Genomic DNA, 27993 nt, shown 5'->3' with positions numbered 1-27993 from the left:
TGCGGAAACGCTGATATTCAATGAAACGTATAATGCGTGTGCTCAATTAATTCATTTCCGCGGCACATCTAGATTAGTCCAAGCCTCTATTCAAGGAAATGGGATGGCGGCTATCGACACGTTACAGATATCACGCGCTGATGTCCCCTCAGAAGCAATACGTTCACGGGGGGTGTTGCACCGATATGTCAAAAGGAGTTATCTCTCTGGCCGTTTTGAGCGTCAGAAGAGTATATATGTCGGAGTGGAGAGTTTTGTTAGGCTAAAGCTGCGGTACGAGACAAGTCACAGTTGGTAACATACCAACAATAGCTGCAGAGGAATTGGGCGTACTGACTTTAGCGCAGGCTCCTTTGGAAGGAGATCATATAAAATGAATTGTTTCAGACTCACTTGCGTGCTGCTTACGTTGGCATCGCTAACAACGCTGTCACATGCGGCTACCTCCTGCAAGAACGATAAAAATGCCGATGTCGATTGGTAAGTCCTGATATTCCAACTCAAAACACAAAAGCCGCTCTGCTTGTATATTGCAGCTGTACTCTCTCACTTTTTAACATTCGTCCGCCCATTGGTAAATGCGCACGTTATATCATATAACTCGAATATGAAAAAGCGGCATTGTGAGTATATCTCAACTGTGCTGGTGCTTTTTTTAATTTTTTAGCCACTTTCGTGACCGTTACTATATGCTTATCTGAATACACGCCCCATTATGTCCTCTGGGCTCGCTGCTGCGAATAATGTCGTTTTTCTTGTGATTAGAGTACCCCAATTGAAAAGTTCATTATATTATTCCGAGAATTTTATATGTTTTTCTCATGGAGTACATATATATATAGCGTCCATACGTTTCCCATACTGTTGACATACGTTTACGTAAGACTTATGTGGACATATACTTCGTAACCAATGTTTCCCCTAAAAACTACAGAAATATTGAGTTTTGGAATAGTCAATGGAACGTTTCATTACAGATGCCTTTCAATGTATATTTTCTTCTAGTTACGCTATTTTCGCATACGCTTCTTACGTGGCCCATCTTCATGCACTTATAACAAACCTCAGATGGACCTACCACCAATTACTATACCTCCCGTGGCGTCCCTCAGGGTGCCGTATTAAGCCCCACTTTATTTAACCTCGTGATGGTAGGACTTCGTGAAATTTTACCAAGTACCATCCTCATATCCATATATGCTGACGATATTTGTCTATGGACTTCGGCTGTAACTCGTCTACAAGTACGTGCAAGGGTCCAGCAGGCTGCCACCCTGACATGCTCATATCTCCGCAAGCAAGGTCTTTCAGTCTCAACGGATAAATGTGCATTGGTTGCGTTTACTCGCAGAGCCATGACACAATACCCCGTTACCATCAATGGACAAAATATTCCGTACCAGAAGAACCATCGCTTCCTGGGTGTGATTATTGACAGGGACCTTTCGTGGAGTGCCCACTGCAATTACCTGAAGAGAAGGCTAACTTCCATCGTCCATATAATGCGGTTCCTCTGCGGAAAATCTTGGGGCGCATCGATAAGGTCAATGATGCAGCTATACAGGGCACTGTTTCTGGGATTTTTGCGCTACAGCTTGCCGTTACTGGCAAGTACGTGCAAGACGAACATCCACACTCTCGAAAGTTTGCAAGGACAAGCACTACGCGTGTGCTTAGGATTGCCGCGATGCACCTCAACCTACGGGACAATTATGATTGCAAGAGAGCATCCAATTCGAACATACATCACCACTGACAATTTGAGAGCCCACATAAGACACCTCTGCCGAGTTCCTGGTCACCATGTCGCAGTGTTGCCACTTCAAAGACCACTCGCGATGTTTTCAAAGATTATTTCTGCCCATAGAGAATGCCTTCCTTTTGGCTTCACTCCAGCAACAAGACCAGCGTCACCCCCGTGGTGCCTACAACAACCACAGGTGTGCCTCATTATTCCGGGAATAACGAACAAGAGCCATCATTCAACAGTGGTCCTACGACAGGTGACATTGTCGCTACTCAACGAAAAATACGGTCAGAGGACCCACATTTACACCGATGGATCGGTCTCGGCTGACAGCTCCACAGGTGCTGTTGTCATCCCGGCGTACCAGGTCACTATAAAGCTCAAACTGTCGCATAGGACAACATCCACAGCAGCGGAGCTTGCCGCCTTACGTGCTGCTATACTTTATATCGCGGAAGCCCGACCTCAAAAATGGGCTGTGTTCTGCGACTCCAAGGCATCCCTTCAGAGCTTGCAATCAGCTTTACGACAGAGGGAGCATCAACAACTTGTGAATGAAATAAGAGAAGTGATTCACGAAGTTTTATCGAAAGGACATGACTTGGTGTTCCAGTGGTTACCGGGACATTGTGGTATTGTCGGTAATGACCTTGCTGATAATGCTGCCCGATCCGCCCACGCAGAAGCCCAGACAACCCCAATTCCATTGTCGAGAACCGACGCTGCAAGGGGCCTTCACTCGTTCGCTAACACCATGTCGGAAACTTGGCTGAGTGACCCCAGTCTCAGGAACCGCCGCCTACACAAATTGGACCCATCGAGAAAGCTTCAAGTTCAATCGGACCTCTCCCGCCAGGATGCAACTTTACTGTGCCGCCTGTGGTTAGGAGTAGCTTTTACAAAGGCGTACTCCTTTCGCATAGGAATGGCGGATAGCTCCCGATGTGAATCGTGCGACACTGACGAGACAATAGAACATCTACTGTGTTCATGTGAACGTTTTGCGAGCGAACGCAACTTGCTACGCGAAACGTTAGAGACACTAGACAGTAGACCTTTTTCCGAAGAGAAGATACTTGGCTCATGGCTCTACGCGTCGCTGGCCAGCAAAGCGACGTGGGCATTGCTAAGTTTTCTAAAGACGACCGGACTACGCGACCGCTTATAAGCGTGCAATGGACAAGGTCGCATCTACACACACGTTGCCCTTCACTTCTCTCTCTCTTCTACTTTAATCTCCTCACCCCTTCCCCCAGTGCAGGGTAGCAAACCGGACATGCGTCTGGTTGACCTCCCTGCCTTTCATTTCTTCCCTTCCTCCTCCTCCCTTCTAGTTACGCTCACTTTCTTAACTTCCAATATGAAATGTTTATTGGACAAAAGTTGTTCTTGTTCGATATCACGAAGCGTAATTGTTTTGTAGAATACTTGAGCCGGTAGTTAATTGCCGTTTCCCGAACGCGTTTCCCTATGAAGTATGTTTTTTAACGCAATTGCAGTTACCTGTGTCAAGCAAAGTTCCAGCGCATTACAACTTGGGCGAATGACTAACCTTCAACTAGATGCCGCTCTAACATTGGTTCCCTACCTAAACAATTCTCATGTTCAAAACATATTGGTCATATTGTAGTTTAAACATTTAGTCTTACCCAAACGCTGCTTGATAAATGAGGACAAAATTAGCATGCAACGCGAGCATTGTATGCGATAATGGCATGTTATGCGGAAGTGCGACTGCACCTCTGGCTTCACTGCCTCAAAAGGAACCTGTCCATGATGAAGAGAGGTCGCGACAAACGAGAACAAAAATGAACAATGCGCGTTTTTTTATGTTCTTGTGCTCTTGTGGTGGGCTTAGGCAGAGCCGGGCCTACCGGTTTCACCAGAGCGGAAGCTCTTGGGATCAAGAGGCGTTTCGCGACTTTCCCACAAAGGTAACTGCGCATGCGCCGTGACATCTCGAAAACAGCTCATTGCGGAGCTCGGCCATTGTGTAGTCTTGATCTCTCCTTTTTCGCGGATGTCTGCGCGCCTACGCTCTTTTATTATTAACTCATGCAAACGATCTTGACTTACAGTCGTTCAAAAATCCTTAATACAAAGGTATCTGAACATCTTTCTCGATCTCTCTTGGTCTTGGCCGTGTGGTTCCTCTCCCGCACCCGATAGTGCAAGCATGGTCATGGCTGGTTCCTTCTTCTATCGGCGGCCTGCTACATGGTTTATTCACAGACACCTTCGCAGGACATGACGCGGAATACAGCAACAAGCCGGGCACCACTTCGGTTATGCCCTTCGATGCCCTGCCTTCAAGGATTTTCGAACTTTGGCTGCATCTTTATCAACCGGCTCCGTTTCCGAAAGCGCAAGGGTGGCCAAGTTTGGTTTCCTCGTCTACTGGCGGTTGGCAACATAGTTCGCTCCGAGACACCCTCGTTAACCATGACGTTAGATTTGAAAGCCAACCAAGTACCAGTACGGTTGGGCACGACGCTGTTGAAGGGATGGGACGCTTACCACTGCTGTATTTCCAGGTTACGTTTCCCAGTGCCTTGTCGACGTGCGTTTTTGAGGCGGGGCCGTTCGTTCTTGGCCATGTAATTCTGCTCCCGCTTCTGATCGTGCAAGATGGTCACGGCTTGTTTCTTTGTATACCGGTGTCCTGCAACATGGTTCTTTCACGGACGCCATCACAGTAAATGACGCTGGATATAACAACAATGCGGGCGCCACTTCGGTTATACTCTTCGGTGCCCCGCCTTCAAGGATTGTCGAACCTTGGCCGCACCGTTTCCGAAAGTGCAACGATGGCTAAGTTTGGTTCCGTTGTCTACTGGCGGCTAGAAACATGGTTCGCTCCCAGAAGCTCTCGCTAACCATGACGTAGGATATAAGAGCCAGCCAAACACCAGTTCGGTTGGGCACGACAACGTTGAAAGGATGGGACGCTTATCGCTGTTGTATTTCTAGGTTGGTTACTTTCAAGACACTTACAGTTTAAAAAGTGGCCATTATTACCTTGTTGCGGTGTCGTGCCCTGCTTACCTGCGTCTTAAGATGTTTCGTACATTGCTGTTTCTGGCATACTTCCGCCGGAAGTTTGCATCGTTATTGTTGTTGCTTTCAGGTGACATTGAGTCAAACCCCGGCCCTAACGTTGTGAAGACACTTGCAATCGTTCTTGAAACAGTGTGTAGGCATGAGACTGGTCAGAATATCATAATTTTCAAAATTATGGGGCTAAAAAAAGCGGGAAGCTGCTGATAATGAAATAAAAAACTTCATTAAGAGAGTGCCAACTCTGGAAGCTAAGCTTCTTTCTAACGTTCCTCCTTCATCTAACTTTGCCGATGGTGCTATTAGCTCTATTTCTGATCAGCTTCAAGTAGTTGTACCAAAGTATAACGAACTTGAAAATAGCATGCGATGGTGCAACTTGTTTGTTTCGAATTCCCGACGAGGACAAAGAAAGCTGGGAAACGTCTAAAACTAAGATTATCGCCGTATGTTCAGATATCGATCACCTCTACGAGCTATCAGTATGAACGTGTACACCGGCTGGGTGAATTTACTCCAAACAAAGGTAGGCCGACAATTGCTAAGTTTACGTTTTTTAATGACAAGCAAGCAATCCTCGTCGTTGCAGGTCTGCTGAAAAATACTGGTATCTCTGTTAGAAAACATTTTTTGCAGGCTGCATCGCTAGCGCGCAGGAAACTGCTTCAGTTTTCTAGGGAACGGAATCGTCCTTACAAACTGAATGTAGACAAACTTTATGTCGATAATACTACATATATTTATGACACTTGTTTTGACGCCGTCGTAACTGCTAGATAGCTAGCTGCCTGTGCACGCAGTGTTAATATTCTACTTCATGTACCTCTTCTTTTTTGGTATCATTTACTAACATTCTCAGCTTGATACCTAAACGTGCTTTGCTTGATTCGTATCTTGATGATCGTAAATCTATTGTTTTGTTATACTAACCGAGACTTGGCTACACGATGACGTAGGCTACTTATACTTCAATCTGTACTCCATTTCGCCATGACCGGTCAAGAAGTGGCGGTCTGCTGTTAGCCATCAAACAAGCCATCAAGACAGCACTCTGTCAGAATCCTTCTTTGTCTGATTCCTCGTTTTTTGTGTTGTTTCTCTTTCGCGATGTCGCATCAACACGCCCAAGCAACCACTTTAGCTTCTTTTCTTGTTGTCACTAACACTTCCCTTTATTTAGCTTTGGCCGCTTGTCCTACCTTATCTGAAAAATTATTATTGGACGTAGGCTATCGCCCATTTTCTTCCGACCGTATTTTTGTATCCAAGCTTCACAGAAGCATTTCCAGTATCCTGACCTGTTTCACACAAGAAAAATGTACTTATTTGGTTATTTAATTTGCTTGACATTAACTGGTCGTGCATGGCTTCATTGTGCAGTGCTTCATGTGAACTCATTGAGCTATGTCTTGACTTAATTTAGCCCAGCTTGTTCTAGATCCCACTCGTGATAATATTTTAGATCTCATTCTGATACAGAGACACATACCGTAGGTCATGTTTTGCAACTAAATGGCTTTAGTGATCACAACCTTCTACTGTTTTCAAGTAATAACCCACTAACGTTTTTTGTGTGTGTCCAGCGTAAGGTAATCGGGGATTATAGTAAAGAAAATTATGATTAAATGAACGCTGAAATGAAATAATTTCTATACAATACATTTATTATCATATGCACGAGCAGGTATATTCAGGATAACCGTATTTCCTTGATAAATATTATGACGCTCCTAATAGATAAATACGTTCCACTAATTCATATCGATCACGACAAAATCCAAACCATGGTTAAATCTCACAGAAATTACAATGTTATAGGCTTCTGCTGAAAAATTATGAACTCCTGAATCCTGGTCTACATACAAAGACTGTTTAAAATATTACTGCCTAGTAGTTAGTGAAGCAAAAAATAAATATTTTATTGTTGATCTCACTACAATTTTGCACACTTACCTCAGAAAGTTCTGGCGTGCCGTTTCGCCTGATCATTGTAATGACATGGTTACAATACATAACACTGATAATGTTCTTGTTTCTGCATTTGAATGTGCTTCAACCTTTAATTTGTTTGTTTTTTTCGCTCCGTCTTTACAAATGAAAATTTTTCATCAGTTTTCTGCGTCTCTCACCTTGAGCACTACTTCATGTCTCCTATCAGTATCACTGTCGAAGGCATATCTCAGCTTGTAAACAGTGTAAAGTTGTCTACATCGTGTGGCGTCGACAATATTCATTCTGAGGTACTAAAAACACATCCGCTTCGTCCAGTCATATTTTATGTCACATTTTCAACAATATTTATTCACTGGTCAGATTCCCATCGACTGGAAAACTGAAAAGGTCATACCGTATTTAAAGACGGGAACAAACACTCCCCCGGTAACTATCTCTCCATCTCGCTAGCATGCATCTTGCGCAAGCTGCTTGAACAGATCATCGCCTCCCATATTTACAATCATCTTGAGTGAAATACTTTTTTTGTTAATCAACGTGATTTTCGGAAAACATTATCGTATGACACTCAGTTGTTATAATTCACATCCAGTGATGGAAGTGACGCTCTAAATGCTTCCAACTGTTTCAAAAGAGAAATGCTGCTCGGTGCTCCTCCAAGCAACAATTTTTCTTAGTAACTGCTCCAAACGTGCTCCGAAATGACACTGAGAGAACGAGGATGTCGAGCTTTTACTGTTTGGCCGACTCATATAGGTCCCAAAGTAACTGAAAAGGATCTGCATATTATCATCCCAGTGTGCTACTAGTGTGCAGCATTATCGGCTTTGATCTCGTTTATTAAACAAGGACTGGCTTATTAAGCAAAGGGCTCATTTGGCTGTGTTTTTGTTTTTTTTATCTTGGCATGCAGGCAAGTGTGGTCATATGTGAAAATGAGCACGATTGGTTTTGGAACAGACCGATTATCTACTGTTTTGGCTACATTTTATTGGACTGTGGTTCTTTCTAAATTGTGGCGCTCGGCTTTACAGGTCTGATTTTATTTTTGCCACAAATACCAGTATACTTTATATAAACCTTTTTTCATGGCTCCATTTTGACAGTCAGCTATCTTTTTAATTGTTTGCTTTTTAAAATTTGCACTTATTTTTGTCTGTTGCATATACTTCATAATAAATATTGTCACGGGGTCCTGACGTGGCCAAAGACAGCAGACTTCGTGCTGGGATTTAACTGTTTATTTGGGCGAACCTGTGCCCGGTGAACGGAAAGTCAAATTACAGCAGCGATCTCGCACAGATAGTAGTCTCGGACTGATAGCGGCGAACGGAGCGTCGGCCTTCGATCAACTACTGACAAGCGGTGAAGCGCGTCGGCATTTATACTCTTGCCGTCGAATGTTCTAGCGCTATCGCTGGCGGTGGCGTAGGTTCCAGAACAATCTGTATCGTTCGCACAGTGGGCGTGATTTTATCGAAATGATCTAGTACAGTCCGGAACCTTCTCGAAAACTGCAGGCGCGGTTTGCGCTGAGAATCGTGTGGCGTTTAGGGACGATAACAAAAACTTGGGAAATGGAACGTGGCAATATTAATATTTACGTGGTCTTTGACTATTCTTTGAGCTCCAAATAATGATTGGCAATTTTTGTATCTGCTCCAGAAGACCAATAACTGCTCCAAGCTATCATTTTTTATGCTCCGAAAACACTTATGGATGCTCCAAAGCAGTAATTTTCCTGCTCCAAAGTATGCTCTAAAAAGTAAAAAGTCACTTCCATCAGTCGGATTCACATAACGGTACGAATAATAATAAAATCATCTATTGCATCTTTCTAGACATTGCGAAAGCATTCGAGAAAGTTGCCCACTGTCGCCTAATTGCTGAATTATCTACACTTAGACTTGACTCATAAACATTATTTTGACTCCGGATTTTTTCTATAATTGACAACAGTTTACATCTGTTAATAACTCCAGCTCATATACTTCATTTGTGTCATTTGGTGTGCTCCAGGTTAGTGTATTAGGCGCTCTACATTTCCTGATGTAAATTAATTATTTGTCTCGTAACATTTTTTTTCTTCAATTCGTCTTTGAACGAAGTGTTTTCAATTTGTCTTTGAATTAACGCCGAGAGGATTGTAAGTAGATGAACGGAGAATTTCAGCGGAACAGACAGAGTAAGGATAGGGAAACATTTTTTTTAACGAATGAAAGTACGCAGCACTTGGATGTGTTAAGCGTCATTTGCCAGCGGTCACACCACTGATTAATTAGGTCGAGGTCCTGTTGCAAACTTACATTTTATTTTTTTTATTTGAATATACTGCAGCCCTAATGCAGGGCTATATCAGGAAGGATAGGGAAAACATGGTCTTCTTCAGCGTTAATAGTCGTGGACAGTGTCAATTTTTATGAAAGGGAACACGGGAGCGCGTGGCCTGCGTGCAGGCGGCTGCTGGTAGCGCGTTCAAGCGAAATCGACAGCAACCAACGTCTCTTTTCGCGTCATCTCGCGGCGAGCAAAACAACCCATCCAAAATTGTGGATCCCGCTTCATAACATTAAAATAAAATCGCTGTTGCAGCACCACCCAAATCAAACGTGATATTGCCCTTCCTAACCTGGATTCCCAACGCTCTGTCACCCATCTATGCCTCTTCAATCAGTACCATTACTATTAATGTACCAGTCACCTCTCTATTCATTTTAATTCTATAATTCTTTCGCGTAGATCACTACGTCTTCATAATCATCTCAGTTTCAGGCGCATCTTCGGCCACATGCAGTCGTTCAATAATTCCGCTGTACCACGTGACATCACATCTTATCGACTTTGTCCCCTTTGTGCACTTGGGGAGGGAAATAAGACTCCAAAAAAGAGGAAAAAAATGCCTGAGCATAGAGTATTCACGAACATTTTGTTGCACAAGTGGAGACGTCAGGCGTGACCTAACTAAACACTTACGCACTTCGGTATAACTGAGAACGCAAAACGCAAGGTTATAGGCACACTTCCTGCACTGATCTTGATGATTAGGCAGTCTCTTATTTCACGCTTACGCAGTTATGACTAAATTAGCCGGTCACACCTAAGTGGAGCTGGCAGAGGCCTTTATTTTACGTTTTTCTTCTTCTCTCGGCATTTTTGTCTCTCTCATAGATAACCGCTGACTTCGCGCTTAGATAATCAAGCTGAGCAGTCACGCTTAGCGTATAGCGTATCATGCTTCAATGGCGCAAACAGGTGCCTTTATTCTATGTTATTTTTCCTTGCCATATTTTTTCGCCGGGCTTGGAAAATCGCTTTCATGCTTAGAAAGTCGCTTTGGCTGTATTTTCTCGCTTGGACACAGTCAACCGGGCCGCATCGGCCTGCAAAGCATCGAAGAACCCTGAAAACCAACAAGACGTTTGCGCTTGCGACGTGCTTTTCCACTTTTTGCGACTTTGGCCCTCCAACAAAAAGGTCACCGGTGTAACCTTTAAAACTGTTTTGTAGGTTTTTCATGTACAAGCTGCCTAGAGGAGCTCAAGATAAGCACAAGGTAAGCATTCCCAGTGGCGACGAATATGTGTACATCGACTCCACGACGCCAACATCCACACCTTATTGGAAGCTGTCTACGCACACCATCTTCAATGGAAGCAACGCACTGGCCAACACAATCGCTCCACTCACAGCAAAGCAGAAACCAAAGGTAGGCCGCCAGATATCGGCGCCTGAATGGCGAGGTTTCTTGTTCACCTGATGCTATCCCCGGTGCCATACAAAACAACTCCAACCCTAACGTTGATCACACTGGCCTATTTAGGTTTATTTATATCCTCAAAACTATTACTGAATGAAACTGCCTCACTAAACCAAGCGATCAAACTACAGCATAACGTTCTCGGCCTCTCTTGTTCTTCCTGCATTGCAACTTTTCTTTAATGTTAGAAGTGTTAAAGTGTTAAATGTCTTTCTTATTCATTGTTTGAGTTATGTCCTTATTCTTCGCGCTTTTTATGTTCTTGATCTTCTGTTGTCCTTATTACGAGCTTTGTAAATACGTCCCTCCTGCTTGGGCCCTTCACTGGGTCTGCAGTATTATGTAAATAAATAAATAAATAAATAAATAAATAAATAAATGTGAAGCATTTCTTATCAAACTTCGGCGACTATGGGCGTATCTATCTATCTATCTATCTATCTATCTATCTATCTATCTATCTATCTATCTATCTATCTATCTATCTATCTATCTATCTATCTATCCGCCTACGAATTTTAGCTCTCCTGGCCGTTTCGATAACGGTATCCAAACCAAAATTGGTATGGCATAACATGACTGTATGACGAACATAACTGACCAGTCATAACATGAAAAACATGACATGTATGTCTTAAATGTCATGATTTACATTTCACGGTCTTGCTTCTTTTGTGGTGGTTTCGTTCACTTGGCATGTTGCAAAACTGGTGTGGTATGACACGACTGCATGGTGAACACAAGCAACAGACCCTTACATTGAAGGCCGTGGTGGTCTAGTGTCTGAGGTACTCGGCTGCTGACCCGTAGGTCTTGGGATTGAATCCCGGCTACGGCGGCTGCATTTCCGATGGAGGCGCAAGTGCTGTAGGCCCCTGTGCTCAGATTTGGGTGCACGTTAAAGAACCCCAGGTGGTAGAAATTTCCGGAGCCCTTCACTACGGCGTCTCTCGTAATCATATGGTGGTTTTGGGGTGTTAAACCCCACGTATCAATGAAAGCATCAATCCCTAACATAAAAATCATGACATGCGTGTCATGTAACAACATGACTACATGCCAAACTCATGATGCGCTCGCGGGCGTTTCGCTAGCTTCAAATATACCAAATTTGGAATTACGGGACGTAAATGGATGACGAAGATATGTGACTGGTGCAAACATGATATCCATGAGATGCGTGTTGTGTAACAACATGACTACATGCCAAGCTCGTGATGTGGTCGCGGCCGTTTCGCTAGCTTCGCAAGTACTAAATCTAGTATTACGTGAAGCGATTGGACGACGAAGACATGTGACTGGTGCAAACATGATAATCATGAGATGCGTGCCATATAAGAACATGACTACATGGCACACTCATCATGCACTTGTGGCCGTTTCGCTAGCCTAGTATAGACAAATTTGGTATTACGGGACCTCAATGGAAGACGAAAATATGTGACTGGTGCAAACATAATTTTGACATGCGTGTCACGTATTTAATATGACAACATATCCCGCTCATGATGCGCTGGCGACTGTTTCGCTAGCTCCACGTATACCAAATTTGGTATCATGTGACGTGAATAGACGACGCAGGCATATGAAATGTTCAAACATGATAATGATGGCATGGATGTCATGTAAAACATGACTAAATGCTACACTCATAGCCCGCTCGTGGCCGTTTCTCTAGCTCCACATATACCAAACTTGAAGATCACGTGACGTGAATAGACAGACGAAAAAGGTAAAGAGCACGTCCAAACATGATTATCATGACATGGAAGTCATGTACGGCATAGTTGACGTCCACCTTATAACGTTGTGCCGATTTTAAAGGGACATATAAACCTTCGCAATTCTTGTTTCACATATCATCGAAGCCCACTGTTCGTGGGATCTGTCCATTTTTGTGTTTATGAATCGGCCATCCTGCTTAGTCCCTGACTACGGCGTAAATAATATACTGCGCAGATATGACCGTGCCCCATCGTAAGTAAAAGTGAAGGCAATCTCCTAGGTTGAATGAACTTCAATTTTATAATAGCTTATTTCAGAGCTTATAAAACCACCAGAGTTTCCATGAAAGTTCTTCCGTCTGAAAAGTCCGCTAAACTGAGATTTGTAGAAGTGATAGTTCACTGTAGAGGAATTACTACGCACCTCACGTAACGCCGTAAATACATTCGTGTGGTCTTTCACAGAACCTGGCGTACGTTGTCTACAACGACCAGCCGCCCATTCACCTGGAAGACAAAACGTCAAGCAACGGACACACTAAAGGTTCGTGTAATGACCTTCTATACTAAAGTTGCTCAAAGGCTTTAATGTGCTCATTCTGTTGATTCCTTTTTGGCAGTCATTATCATTGTAAATAACATTAATTTCATTGTAAATAACGCTACGAGGCAACAGAAGAGAAAACGAGCGCAAATTTACAATTGATTTTACCAGTGACGCTGTTTAAGTCGACTGGAAAAACGGTGGTGTGTACAAAAAAAACGTTTCTCGTCGCGTCTCTGGAGGCTATAAATTGAGTTACACCATGAACTGGTGTGCCACAAAATCCCACTCCTCACCGCTGAAAACAACAGATGCATAGGTGGTAAGAAACTTCAATACTTTTGGATTGACACAAGTAGTATCTAAATTTTTAAAAATGAAACTTGAAAGATGCTTGAGCTTCAATCGCTTTCAAGAAGTGAACGAAATAGCGTAATCGGTCGCCATGCGCGTCACCTTCTCAATTGCTTGCCTCGCTTCCATTCTCGGTGCATGCCTCAACCGTGCCGTAAGGAAATTAACGACTGTGCGCGTAACACTGGCTGATTCAAACTATTCGAGAATGTCCACTGCAAATACAACTGTTAAGTGTCCGCTACGCCACTCTCGTGCCTTTTGCGAATCAGCGAATTGCCCACTACGCTCTCGTGAAGCAACTCGTGAACATATTTTGTAAAGAGTGGGCCTCTAAACAATAACTCGTTGCGTAGTTCGAATATTTTTACGCGTGGCACGATTCTATGAATGCAATTTTACGTGTATTAGGATACTCCTTCCGCTACATGAAATTGTAATTTTTTTCTCATTAAGTTTCGAGCAATATCGTGGCTCTGTGGTGGAACACCTGCTTGCCAGGCAGATGGTCTGGGCTCGATCCTTACTGGACCCGAAATTTTCTATTTTACTTGCATCTATCTTTTTTGTTGGGCCACGGATAAGATGAGGATTTTTCGCCCACAACCAATCACGCTGACGCCCACGCCTACACCGGAATTTCTGTGAAGCGAGCGCTGTAACGCTGTCGTGTTTGAGCCATCATGATTAAACGAGGGATAAACACTGTGGCCGCACAATTAAGCTTCGCTTGAGCAGCAGTATGGAGTGCTTCAGAGGTACGCGTAGAGCAAAAAAATACTCGGGAGTAAAAAGGCCAGTTACGGGTAAGCTGAGAACACTCGCTACAGTGGAGCAGACAAAACTCACGAAAGCTTTTCTGTGCATGCTCATGCAGTATGCCAATAACCTATCAGTCAGGAACGCATGGAGTTTTACGAGAGAGACTCTTGATTTCGTCTTTATGCAGGTTAATTGAAGGTTGGCTCGTGCATGCGCTGTCGATATGCCGGCACTCCAAGCGCGTATCTTTATTCCTGTACAAAATAGCACGAATTTCGGTGTGCACTCTCGACAAGACCGACGGAACGGCGTTTGAGGAGTTCTGTGTATCTGTTTTCACGCCCTTTGATAGGACTATTTGCCAACTAGCTGCCTTTATTTTAAACTTTATTGTCCTTACGTTACTTCATCACTTGGCTGTCGCTCATATGATGGCGAGGGTGGGACGCACTCCCTCTCCGTGACCTTTCAACTTTGCATTTGTATACACATAAAAACAGGAGCATACACAACGGGTAGTCACACTCTCCCCTTTTTCCCCCCACAAAAGAATTACAGAAAAAAAATGACAGATCCCACGTATAGTGGGAATCGATAATATACGAAGCAAGAATGAGGAATATTGATATATCATTTTAAAATGAGCACAACGCTATAGGGCAGGCGTAAATTATGCTGTACAAGGCTTTCATATCACCGTTATCATGTTTCGACGTGCCATTTACCTTAGTCGTCTATTCACGCCACGCTATATCAAATATGGTACATGTGGAGCTAGTGAAGCGGCCGTGAGCATGCCATGACCGTAGCATGTAGTCGTGTTACATGACACACATGTCATGATTATCAGGAGTAGTATTGAAAACTAGGCAAGTTGGTAACGATTCATTGTTCGAGGTGCGAAAAACGAAGACAGAGAAATAAGAAGACAGCGCTCGTCTTGTGTTTTCCTATTTCTCTGTCTTCGTTTTCGTTCTTTTTACCTCGAACATGATTATCATATTTGCACCAGTCATATACCTTTGTCATCCATTCACGTCCCTTAATACGAAATTTGGTATATGTGAAGCTAGGGAAATGACCACAAGCGCACCATGAGCGTGGCGTGTAGTCATGACTTTAGTGACATGCATGTCATGATTTCCGTGCCAGTCTGTCGCTTATGTTCTCCATGCAGTCATGTCATACCATACCAGTTTTGCAATATGTCATGTGATGTAAATAAAATGTAAATCATGAGTCATGACATTCATGACACACTTATCATGATTTTTATGTTATGACTAGACACTTATACTGTCATAAAGTCCCGTTTTGCCATACCAATTTTGGTGCCGATACCATCTGGCCAGTAGAGCTAAAGGTTGAAGGCGGCTAAATAGATAGATAGATAGATAGATAGATAGATAGATAGATAGATAGATAGATAGATAGATAGATAGATAGATAGATAGATAGATAGATAGATAGATAGATAGATAGATAGATAGATAGATAGATAGATAGATAGATAGATAGATAGATAGATAGATAGATAGATAGATAGATAGATAGATAGATAGATAGATAGATAGATAGATAGATAGATAGATAGATAGATAGATAGATAGATAGATACGCTCAATGTCGCCGAAGTTCGCTAAGAAATGCTCCACTCCTACCTCCAACTAAGTGATTTCTTGCAGGCCTCTTCATCTTCGACGAGGAGTCCGGAGTGTGGATCATTCACAGTGTACCCAAATTTCCTGAGATGCTCCACCACGGCTTCTACACGTTTCCAACCAACGGACGCGAGTTCGGCCAGACAATGCTGTGTGTCACCTTCCCCACTAGTCAGCTGGAAACTATCGGTGAGTATATATTATTTCATTCAGAAATGACGATTGTCCGCCTAACTCAAACTCGCAAAAGGTTGGTTACTGAACTGTGCTACTATCAATCAATCAATGAATCAGTCTCTCAATCAAGTAATCAAATAATCAATCAACGCAGATTTTATTTCAGCATCTGAAGCATTCAGCAACCCTGCTGTATAAATTGCGCTGGATAGATACAACTGCGCATTACTTTAGTCTGTAGTATACTACTGCACATTTGCTCCGCAGCTGGTCATAGGGCTCTATTGTGTTTGGGCATTGAAATGCAAGACTAGGAGTCCGGGGCTGCCGCTAGTGAGAGTGACAGTTAGAGTGGTAGTTTAGCCGAAAACTTTGCGTTAACCTTGCGCCGGATAACGTATGCGCAAACAAGAAAAGACGGATAGGTGGCGCCATCTAGTGAGCGCCGAGTTGAGTCAGGGAAGCGTAGAATTGTTATTGCAGAGACAAACGCAATTTACTTCTCGTCTTGTGTGAATTCTCTGCAGGGGCAAGTACCGAATCAGTTGCGTTTTAAAACTCTTTTTTTTTTATTACAACAGAAGAAAACGAACGTTTTGCTATATTGGTTGCACGAAGCGCCACCAGGTGCCCACATCATCGTCCGGCAAGCCCCGGAAAATCTTTTCCGGTGGTGACGGATTAACCGTCACCCCCGGAAATCTTTTCCAAAGCTTCCGGGGGTGACGGTTAAACCCTTTGAAGTGGTCAGCAGATCAAGAAGGGAAAATTTTGAACAACTTCCCCTTGCTACAAAACGGCCACGCAGAAACCGACGAAGGAAGCTTAGGCTAATCTATGGAGGAAGGAAACACTCTTTCCTTGCTCCGTGATTAGAGACGCTTTTCCGCAGCCAGTTTTCTAAGCAAAAAATGTATGCGCCATCGCACCGAAGCACCATGGCCTGCTACTCGGTGGCACGGCCGTGATGTGGTGGACGTTGCCCTGCAGCCTACGGTGAGAAACGGATGGCGCAGACTACGCGGGGGGGGGGGGGGGGGGGTGATCGTAAAAAGAAAGTCATCATCATCACCATCATCATCATCATCATCCTGACTACGTTCACTGCAGGACAAAAGCCTCTCCCTTGTTCCGCCAGTCAACTCGGTCATGTGCTTGCTGCTGCCATTTTATACCAAAGTACGTCTTGTTATAAGTGACTATTGATTAGAAGACGAAGAAAAGGGGAAAGAGAAGACGCTTCTTCCTGCCTCCTGTATAGAACACGGCTAAGCGCCTACTCGTTAGCAGTTTGCCGAGCCCGGTGCGTTGCCGTACGACGATGTGAGAGTATGTGAAACACCGGCGCTCACCGCACTGTCTGCCATGTCAACACCTCACCCTATAACCGCTGCGCCCGCGTTGCTGGCCTTCAACCCGCGAGCGGCGGCGGCGAATCAGCTGGCTGTCGGCGACGGATGGCCATTAGATCACGTGTTCAAACGTGGCAGTGCCCGTTCGCCACTGCGGAATACCCATGCTGGATGAAGCGTCATGTGTTGCAGCTCGCATAGACATTAACCCGAGATTTTTCTCTAATGTATTAATAAAGAACTCATGCTTGTTTAATTCCCCCAAACCACCATATGATTTTGAGAGATATCGCAGCGGAGAGCTGCGGTACTTTTGACCAGGTGGGGTTTTTTGGCATGCATCTGAACCGATCGAGGTACACGGACCCACGGCATTTTCACTTCCATTGAAAATTCACCCTTTGCGGCCGTGATTCGATCCTGCGTGTCCGCCGTCAATCACGTCAGAAGGCCACTCACCAAGATCTCGAAATACGAAAAAACGCAATATTATCTCCTGATATTTCTTGTCCTCCTTACGCGCTTCTGTGACGCAGACTGTAGTTCCCGTGACATCTACAACGTACGTTCTCTCCATTGGTCCATATACACGAAATATCAAATGTGATTCATCTGTTGTACTGCTTTGTCATGCAGCCGCCCATTCGTTTTTCTTTGTCTCACAGGAATATCGTTCGTGATCTACCAATCACACTTCATTTTGTGTGCGATTGGCAAGCGGCGGTATCAGCGTGTTCTGATGTGCGTGAAATCCTGATAGTCCTTAGCGCTTAGTACTGACATTGTTCACATGCTTTTAAGAATTGAGGGTCGAAGTAGATGCATCGCGTGGCGAAGACTTGCGAAGGAAACCACGCCCTCGTCTTCGAACGCGAGTGGCCTACTGCCATGTCGGGTATATGCTTAAAACCTTGGTACGTACCGATCATCCGCGCAAAATTTGGAAATGCCGAGCCAAGGCAAACCTGCATTCATTTTGTTTTCTTTTGTTCGTGATATCGCTCAGTGCATTGTCTTGTGATCAGGCGCGCAGTGTTTAAAAAAATGTTTTGCAATTTGTGTTTAGTGCATAACCACTCTTGCTGTAACGTTTTGAGGCCAAGCGGGGAAGTGTCTCAATAAACAACAAAAAATAAATGACTCTAATCGTTGTAATGTAATGTTTAGAGACCGCCAGATTATAGCATAAAGAAACTGAATTTACCCTCAACATGCCTCTGTATTCTGCTTAGCAGCACAGTGCATGTTATGAGCGCGTTTTAGAACATACCGAGTATCAAATCATGTATTTTCGATGCCTGTCGAAGCATCGGGAGTGTTGATCTCATTTTGTACCTCGTGCACAACACTTACGACACCAACTGTACCTCGTTCGCGGCGCAAGATCGATTGTCCATTCGTTATTCCCAGCCACGCACTTGCGACTGCAGTACCCCAACATCTACGACAGCTACGCGCCGGCGTCGCTTCGCAAGGGTCGGCCCGCCCTGAATCTTCTGCTGAATCGCAAGTTCATTCGCGAGGCACCGTGGATACTGACTGCTTCACTCAAGGACGTCTCGAACAACCCTTACATCAGCTTCGCCAAGCACGGCCGCTACAACAGAGGTGAGTAATGCCCCTGTCACATGGCGAATCTAATGTCATTTACAACAAATGACATTAAGGGAACCTAATGTCTTTTTATCTGCGCGCTGTCACACGACAAAAACATGTCATTTTAAAATTATGACCACTACCTTAGCCCTCTCAAGCTGCGTCTTTGGGAGAAATAAAGAACTATCAAATCTTGCATTTAACACGTTCGTACCTTCAAAAATGACTTTTGTATCACTAAAAATTTCTGCAAGAATATATGCGCAGCTGTTTCCCAGCGTCCAGAGCCTCTGTGGAACGCGCCCAGTGTCCCCGACGGACGCATCTAGTGTCTCTTGAAGGGAGGCCAGCAAGGGGGGTGGGATAGCACTGCCCAAAACGTAGCACGTTCATAACAACACCCAATGCTGGAGCGCCTCGACTATCGCCAAGTACAGTTTGCCTTTTCGTTTAGCTCTCCGGAGGTCGCCAATGTGATCCGGCCAAATTTTAATTAAAACAAACGTCGCCGTTTCCGTCCATTGTACATAGCCTCTGGGCCCCGGCTCACACATGATAGACGCACGTGCGAATCTCGGCGGATGAACAACAAAAAGAAAAAAAAACGAACGGAACTGGCTACCGAGGCAACTCGACAACCGTGACAACAACAGAGCGAACTAAAACATGGCCGCCATCTAGCGTCTGTTGCTGAGCGCAATTTTTTCGCACAAACATTTGGGTGTGATTTAATGTCCACAAGTCAACTACTGATTAATTTGCTAAAAATAAAGTGCTAACACTTTAAATTAGTTACATATACACGAACCGATAGCGACCTTCGTAAAAGGCCCCTGGCGTTGCGACTACTCATTCGGTCCAAAACCGAATGCGAATGAGTTGCGTAAACTCAATCGATGGCAAATGTCATTTTCATCGAATGACATTATATGCCATGTGACAGCAAACAAGTGACATTACAAAGGAATGTCATTCGTTGTAAATGCCATTAGATTTGCCATGTGACAGGGGTATAAAATCGGAACTCTTATAGCTGTAGCCAGGACTACACCCGCCAATATATATACTGACCTATTTCATGTTTTTGGCTTGCAGAAATGTTTACACTGCGTGAAGAATACAACCACATGAAGCATTTCGAGACCATATTGAAAACGATTCAAAAACCTTATCGGTAAAATGGGGACAATGAACGCGTCGCATGCTTGACATTTCTTTGAACATTAACAACGGGATCGGACAGCTTCCCTTCCGCACTGCTCTCTCTTTCTTTCTGCCTGTATCCATGGAATCTGAGCCACACACGGGCTCATCACCACAACGCTTCATTTGCTACTGGCAACAACGGTCATATTCAGGTTACAATTAAATGTGGCCATGTGACCTTGTGGAATCGGGTCGATAAGAGATCAGACTGCCGCGTCATAAACGACTGATCGCCGACAAGACCATGATTGCTAGTAATATCTGGGTCAAAAATTGGGGGACCCTTAAGCTTCACCTTTAAGAGTTGAACACGATAGCAAAATCCGGCCCCTAGCACACCCTTCAACCGCTAAGTGCATACTTATTAATACGTTTTGTTACATACACACGCACACAGACATGCACACAGTAGATTGGACCAGCGCAAGCTATTATCGCCGAATGGGCTCGTTTTCGTCGTGACACCTGTCAAACAAAATGTGTTAAAGAAGCCCTGAAGCACTTTTTAAAGTAACCATGGATTGAATTCACTAGAAGAGCTTATTGCCTCATGAATTCAACGCCGCAAAAATTTTAAGAATCCGTCCAGTGCGAAGGGAGCTACAAAGGTTTGTCGCTTCCTGCAATTGCATTATCTCTTCTCTCGTCCCGACGAAAGAGCTGGAAGCTAGGCAGGGAGGGGTGGCAAGGAAAAGAAACTACCGTGCCTCTTGACCTTGAGCACTTTTTTTTTCTTCGAATGCGCGACGTTGTCAGTGTGATCGCGCGCGCACGCGTGGACAAGTAGCGGCCTCCCACGGCTATCTAGGTAACTTGATTTTTCGGTCACAGACGCACAGACGATTTTTCGCTCACAACCAACGGGGCCGACGCCGGCGGTGGGGTTTTCTGCGACACGAGCTCTTTGGCGATATTGCGTTAAAACCTCGGTATGGTTATGAGGCACGTCAGGGCTCCGGTGCCTTTCAACGCGCACTCACGAGCCCCTAACATTTCGCCTCTGGCGCGGCAATGATAGAATCCTCGACCTTTGGGTCAGCAGTCGAACACCATCGAGGCGTACAAGCCCAAAATTAAGGCAGCATCTGTTACTTATACAGGACAGCGTGCGAGCAGCCGGCTCTGCTGTTCGGGGGGAGACTTTGCGGCAAGTATGTGGTGTGCCCAGCAGCGTTCGCGGCCTAACAGGCATGCTGACCTGCTGTGCACGAGTGAAAATGCTGAAAGATGCGCTTGCTTAACCGGATATTCCCGTTCCGTCAGGCTGGTTTCGGAATCTTTGTTTCAGAAAACCTCGCGTTTTGACTTATCCCACATGTTTCGACTCACATTGCACGTTTGGACTGATAACGTACGCCTAGGTGCGTGTTATCAGTCGGTAGCAGATTGAGTGCTAATTCCTTGTTTTCTTTCACATTACTCACGATTGTACTGTTCCCAATGGTTTCACAGACGTCTACTCTGCCGCCGTCGCCAGCAATCTGGAGTCCAACTTATTCGCTTCTACATGGCGCAACGGGGCTGGTGGCAAAGTGCCCGCCGACTGCAACTACACCTACACCGTCGCGAACGTTGAGGCGCTGCGCTTAAATATGGGCAAGCAGCAGCTTCAAATTAAGAATGGCGAGGACCACAGCAAGTGGGCCATTTCCGAGGAGACGGCCAAGCGATTCGTGTGCATCGGTACTCTCAACCGCATGGTAGGCAGGATTTTCCTCCTATACCAGTGTTCACTATGGTAACTTTGGACTAACCAACTATGGCTTTCTGTCTTGATGGTGCATTGTCGGAACTATCTTTCGACGATGTGGATGCACTGATTATTCGTATTAATGTTAACTCACTTGACAGGTTCCCTTTCAGACACAAACCGTTCGCTTTACTGCTAATTGTTTTCGATCACTTGTTGACTGCCCGACTGGATTAGACTCTCGTGGGAGCGCACGCGCTCATTGATCATGCGTTACTGCAGCAGCTATAGGCTATTACATGTGTGCTGAGGAGCATGCGTGGTCTAGCAGTGCACATAACGATCACCTTATCCCGGAGGTGCTGATATTATGAGGAATCAATTTATTCAGCTGAGTTCAAGACATGACACATTGATGACGACGTACAGCTGACGAAGATGACGCGCTATATAAAGGCAATGAAAATGCCTTCGTTCGTTCATTTTCTTTGCTCACAATACTGACATTACCGATAATTTCACATATGCATAAAAACGATAGTAACGACATCACTGTGTATCTGTCAGAGATGAGAAGAAAAAGGCCCAAAAAAGAAAAAAGAAGGATGCATGGCACGCACGGAAGATAGTCAATTCGAAGAGAGGAAAAAAAAGAGGAGTGCGCGCGTGCACGAGAGATTTTTAGGACGAGCGCACTCATAATGATCTATTATGAGGTACAGTGTGGCCAATCCTCCATGTGGGTATGAGCCAAAATCTCCTAGGAGACAAGACAAGACAAGACGAGCGCGCTCAAAGGGGAAAACGTTGGCACGACGGAGAAAGACGGCGGATGATCGAGGCAGCCTAGGGCCTGCCCCAGGACTGCAACGCGTCGAGAGCCACCCGAGGTACCACCTCGGCGAGCTACCGCCTTTGTGCTCCGGTCGTCCAGCTGGCGGGTGGTGAAGTGAGTAGCCGGGACAGGTCAGTGTCACGCCGCCGACATCGAGCGAGCCAGAACTCGTGGACACCCGCCTGCTACGTGAACGGCCCACTGTCCAGAGTGGTCTTGGAGGTGCCCGGAGTTCCTGCCGACATCACGAGCTCCACCACCGAATGGGAACGACGTCGCGTACGTCGCCTCGTTGACGGAGTGCCCTTTCACACCAGCAAAAGCAACAGCATGGACGGACGCGGTGAGCGACGCTCCGGTGTCAGTGGCCGACACCTTACATCCCGTTCGTCCTATAGACGTTAGTTGCTGAACGGGACGCGCGTAGGACTCGCGCATGCTAGGACGTGTTAACTGTTGTGTTTCGGGGGACTTCATTGTTTATAGAGATTGTTAGTCTTCTGTGTTTATTGTATGTGTTTAAGTGTGTAAAGAAGAGTGTTTTTGTGTCACATCCCACGTCCCTTTCTTGCATTCACTTCGCTGCCTTAACAAACCGAGCCGGGTTGTATCATGACAGTATCATAGACATTTTCTCTTGGCTTTGTTTTAAAGCGTGCTTTGTTTATTCTTTTGTTTTCTCGCTTATTTTATCTAAAGTGGGATGTTTACTAATGTGTTCAATATACTTAATTTTACCGGTGATATTATTTGATTGATTTGTTAGTTGTTAGACTCAATCATGTATAACTGATATATTATCTGGGTTTTCACACGCCAGAACCATAAATAGGAAGGACGCGGGAGTTGAGGGCTCCGGAAAATTTGACCATCTGGTGTCCTTTAACGTGCACTGAAATCGCACATTGCACAGTCCTTTACAGCATTTCGCCTTCATCGAAATGCGACTGCCGCGACCAGGATCGGACTATGTACGACCTTCAGGGCTACAGTCCAGCGATTCGGTGATTCAGTTTTAGTTTTGCCATCTTCGAGTGCAATAGAGCCGGATGAATATAGAGGATAAAGCTGGGTGGGTGGCCATCACCAAGTTCAATGATGATACATTGAGGCACATCAGCATCATCGATCGGGTGGTTGGGAGATGCGAACACGGTGTACTAGGCTGGTCGCACTATGCTAGCTCTACCGGGCGCCACCGGACCCACAAGGACGATGCAGCAGTCCAACACTGCAGCCGGGCCCAAAGAAGGAGTAGCCATCACACGCACCTGCGACGTGCCCTTTTGCAATACGAAGACAAGCAGGACATTATGCTGCCAGGCGCCTGCCACAACGGCATGGTTGTTGGTCTCCAGGACGTCACCGCTTCCAAGTCCAACTCGACGAATTTATCGTGCTGCTCGGTACTGGTATTCGTCACAACGGCATGAGTCAGTGATCGTCTACTTCAGCCATTAGGTCACGAGTGTGTGGTGCCGTACATTTCGTGAATGGATGCATATGGTATTTTGTGAAGGCAGAAGTGTTATATGTGTTAAAAGTATTGGTTAGAAGTTATTGGTTAGAAGTATCTAGCTTATGTTCTAGATTTTTAGGCCATGCACAAGATGATTTTTCGAAGGCAACCAATGATGCTGGCACCGGAATTTCTGCGAAACGAGCTCTTTAATGCTATCGTGTTGAAACAGGCCACTAACGACAAGAGCAATACATCACCCAATACAAATTCGGAGCTTAGGACGTAAGTGGATGTGTCCCTTTGCACTTTGGCAGGTAAACATATACTGTTTGGGTATAAAGCGGCAGCAGCAAGCACAGGACCGAGTCGACTGGTGAAACTTGAGAGATTCATTTGTGCTGCAGTGGGAGTAGTCAGGCTGATGATAATCACCTTTGTTCCAAGCAGCATATGTAGACCGCTGATACTTGGGACGCTTCTTCAAAACCCCCTAACCTATCGAACGCCTGTTCAACACACCTTAGTAGCGCATTCTGGGTTAATGAGTAAACGAAATACTTTAGGTCTATTGAAAATGCCATAAAAATTGTGGTCTTGTGCTGCTGAAAATACTCTGCGCACTACTTTTGACCACCTTCTTCTGATACGAGTGCTATATGGCACAGAATACGAGATGTGCTGCATTAAGCTTCGCCGAAAGACAATGGCGTCGGCGGGCGAATGTCACACAAGTGCGTTTGGTGCAGCCAGAGACACGCCGAGGAGGAGCAGGAAACCTTCGCGCGTTCATGGCTCTACCTGGGAACTCTGCCTATTGCGTTTTTGAGGCTGAGCGCATCGCAACCCAACAGGCTGCCACTAACACACCTAAGCAGAAGTGAAATGATAGTATATACTTGTAACAAAATTACCCACCAGCACTACGTCGCATACATGCACCTCCACTGAATGGTAGCCGACGAGTGAATCGTGCACCCTTGGCTACAGCAGACCGGGAGTTCACAAAATTAAGTGAAAACCCACGTGGTTTCGCGTGAACCATTTGCGAACGCCCCTGGTTCATCTGTGATTTGCGTGATGCTCCGATGCTCGTCCAACAGCCGATTCGCGGCACTGGGGGTACATAACTCATTTGCAGAGCTGCGGGAAGCTTATCGTGTTAGCCAAATTAATCGTCTGAGCAGACGCCCTCAGGGCGACGTCTACTCTACAGGCTCGGCCTCAATGCAATCCCCGATAAAAACACTCCGTTGCCCATACCAGAGCTTTGGCGGCAAAAATTATGGGTGGAACCACTACCCCGCCACATAAACCTCGAGCTACATCCCGGCCGTAGACTAGCACGCTCCGCAGCCCTTCAGGCGCGACACTCCGACCACCTTGGCGTTTTCTACGTAGACGTCTCGGGCCCCTCCCCCTCAGGTCACTTCACGGCAACCGTGATCACAGGGAAAACACGTTGATGGCCTTTCTGTTAGAGCCAACACTGACACTGTGACTGGTTGCCATTGCTTTGGCCGCCTCGCATCCCACCTCACGCCTCATCCTGACGTGCTCGCGCTGAGCCGTTCCCAATACCTTCGGGGTTGCATCGCCCCGCTGGCAGCTCACCTACTTCAGGCAGCCTCTTGGCGCTTTAACCCTCACCCCATTCGTATAGTACGGACCCTAGGCCTCCCGGGCTTGCGCGGCAACGAGGCGACGAACGCCGCTGCCCGCGCTTCTCTCATCCGGGCCGTTGTTCCTCCATGTCCCGAGTCGGACATCATTTAACCATATGGTGTAGTAGCGCAAATTTACGGGGACGAAGAGGACAAGAAAACACGACACTCGCTACACTCGCAACTAATTTTTTATTTCAGAAGCAGCACTTCATATATAACCCATACCCTAGCGACACAGAAAAAAACTACGAACACTGAATCATTGCCAACAGAAGCTTTTGCGCAGACTCAAGCGATAGTATACGGCAGTTAAGCTTAGACACTTTTAGATGACATAACTAAAACAGCCCTGGGTGACATCAAGAGAGTATGACACATGCAAACACTGTGTCATACTCTCCATCTGGCAATATGAATCTGGCAATATGAATCTGACGCGCTTTCGCGAAATTCTTGCATATTACCGGGCTTCGCGCCGCCTGTACCCGTGCCCCGCAAGTGGTCTGGAGAAAGCGGACGAGCGAATATTACGCCATATTATTAGAAATTTGGCGCAACCTCGACTCACGCAAACACTCACACAAGCACTCACACTTCCACCAGAGCAACACACACGACACGCAGCGCTCACTACCAACTGCTTTATTGCTCCTATCTGACCTTCTTAAATACATACATCGAAATGCGCAAAGGCACTAACTAACAGGACTGCGCCAGCATCTAATAATATGATGTATAACCAACTAGCCCAACAACAAGAATATTACGCCACTTCCAGACGAACACCTATCTCAGTCCGGCGGTCGCCAAGCATTTTTGCCAGAAATCAGTGGCACCTGCACGACCTGCCAGGTCCTGGCCGATACCTAGCACGTCGTCGATTCGTGCCTTACTGACCCCCTTCCCTTTTCACCCCCTTTCCTCATCCCAACTAGACAGGCTTGGGAGCAGTACCTGCTCGGCTGCACGACCTTGGATGGTCAACGCTCCTTGGTGAGGTGCGCTCGAGCAACGGCCAACTCCATTGGCATCCCGGATAAGCCTTGCCACTCAGTCATGCAATATGCCGCAACTCTCTGGTACATTTTCTGTTATAAAATGTGTCTACCCCCACCGGTGCGCGCAATGCAGTGACTCCGGAAAATTGTATCGCGGTCGTGATGGAGGTTTGTCACCAGGTGTAAGCATGTGTTTATCGACATCCAAGGGTGCTGTAGCCACTAAACACGAATAAGAGTCATACATATTAATGTGCTATAAACATTGAAACTGCTTCTGTGAAGGAACGTTTCATTTTCGTTTGTTATACCGATTCCTATATAAGAAGAATAAAAAAACTTTAAGTTGTGACTGAGTATAGGAATGCTGAAGATGTGGAGTGACTGGAATGTTTAGGGAGAGCGTAGCTAATGAGTTGACTTAGAATATTAGGCAGAAGCCTTGGTCTTGCAGTGGCACGAGATCTAATAATTAAAATAATACATGTGGCTAGTACATGTGGCTAGGCCTACCAAAACCTATTAGTGGCTTGAGTGGCAGAGCCTGGCAGACAGCGCAATAAACCAAACACGCCACATGATTGTGTTTCATCACATAAGAGAGATGATAGGGGGAAAAAAGCTACGTGCACTGTAGATTTGAAGCAACAGGACGTCCAAGTGGTAGTTACCATTATACAATGATTACCATTATACAAGAAATGGCCATACATTTGATGAATACATTTACAAAGCTGATATGCCTTCTTACAGCATTCCCAGTACCGAAGAGGAGGACAGACGCTGTGCTTCAAGAACGCCCTGCTTCACAAGCTGCTTATGAGGAGCGTGAGCGAGTTCGATAGCTGCGTCATATGAAATGATCACCGGGTGTCGAATTCACAACAACTAATCACCATCTGTTGCTGCAAACATGTTAGCTGGAAATAAAGCTCGCATGGTCCTTTATACATTCGCTTAAGACGACTCGAATGCAGTCCTGGCCTTTTAGTCAATATTTCATTTATCCTCCATTCCTCTGAAGCTTGTACCTCTCGTGTTGTTGCATTGCCTGCGAAATCGGCTCAACTTTGGCGAAGCAACGATGACGTGCGGAGACGTCAGTATGTGGCGTCGAACGATGTCACATTCTGCGGGAATTCTACGTCCGTGATATTAAATGTGTAGTTTGTATTATTATTTATTCATTTTGTTACACTACCAGCCTCATTCGGGCCAATAAAAACATACATACACAAAAATTATGCACTCCCTAACCAATATGAAGTATTAGCCAATGATTCCCGTCCTTATATGTGGTATAGAAGCGCGTAAACCTGGGCGGGTCGCTTCATATATATGTACATGCGAGTGAAAAAGAAAAAAAAACAGCGAAGCTCTGGACAAGGGCGCAGAAGAGGCACACTCATTCGCAAACAGTCACCGGAAATAGTCGCTGATGACTATGTATGAAT

At 45.4% G+C, this 27993-nt stretch overlaps 1 protein-coding gene across 1 annotated transcript; it reads left to right on the top strand.

Annotated features, from left to right (window-relative positions):
* The first annotated feature begins 250 nt into the window (after positions 1-250).
* LOC142767203 (plancitoxin-1-like) lies at positions 251-27487 on the top strand. The gene is made up of 7 exons (XM_075868433.1): positions 251-480; positions 10265-10463; positions 12704-12782; positions 15584-15748; positions 18499-18696; positions 21343-21590; positions 27293-27487. The coding sequence occupies exons 1-7, from the start codon at positions 374-376 to the stop codon at positions 27395-27397; spliced, it is 1101 nt and encodes a 366-aa protein (XP_075724548.1). The 5' UTR covers positions 251-373; the 3' UTR covers positions 27398-27487.
* Positions 27488-27993: the final 506 nt, after the last annotated feature.

The sequence above is a fragment of the Rhipicephalus microplus genome, chromosome 7 (assembly GCF_043290135.1).
Source record: "Rhipicephalus microplus isolate Deutch F79 chromosome 7, USDA_Rmic, whole genome shotgun sequence".
Lineage (NCBI taxonomy): Eukaryota > Metazoa > Arthropoda > Arachnida > Ixodida > Ixodidae > Rhipicephalus > Rhipicephalus microplus.
This window is presented reverse-complemented; position numbering and strand designations above follow the sequence as displayed.

Excerpts from the sequence above, each read along its gene's own strand:
- LOC142767203 (XM_075868433.1), top strand. The coding sequence starts at position 374 with ATGAATTGTTTCAGACTCACTTGCGTGCTGCTTACGTTGGCATCGCTA. Across the intron at positions 10,464-12,703 it reads CAGCAAAGCAGAAACCAAAG|AACCTGGCGTACGTTGTCTA; the intron begins GTAGGCCGCCAG and ends GGTCTTTCACAG. Across the intron at positions 12,783-15,583 it reads AAGCAACGGACACACTAAAG|GCCTCTTCATCTTCGACGAG; the intron begins GTTCGTGTAATG and ends GATTTCTTGCAG.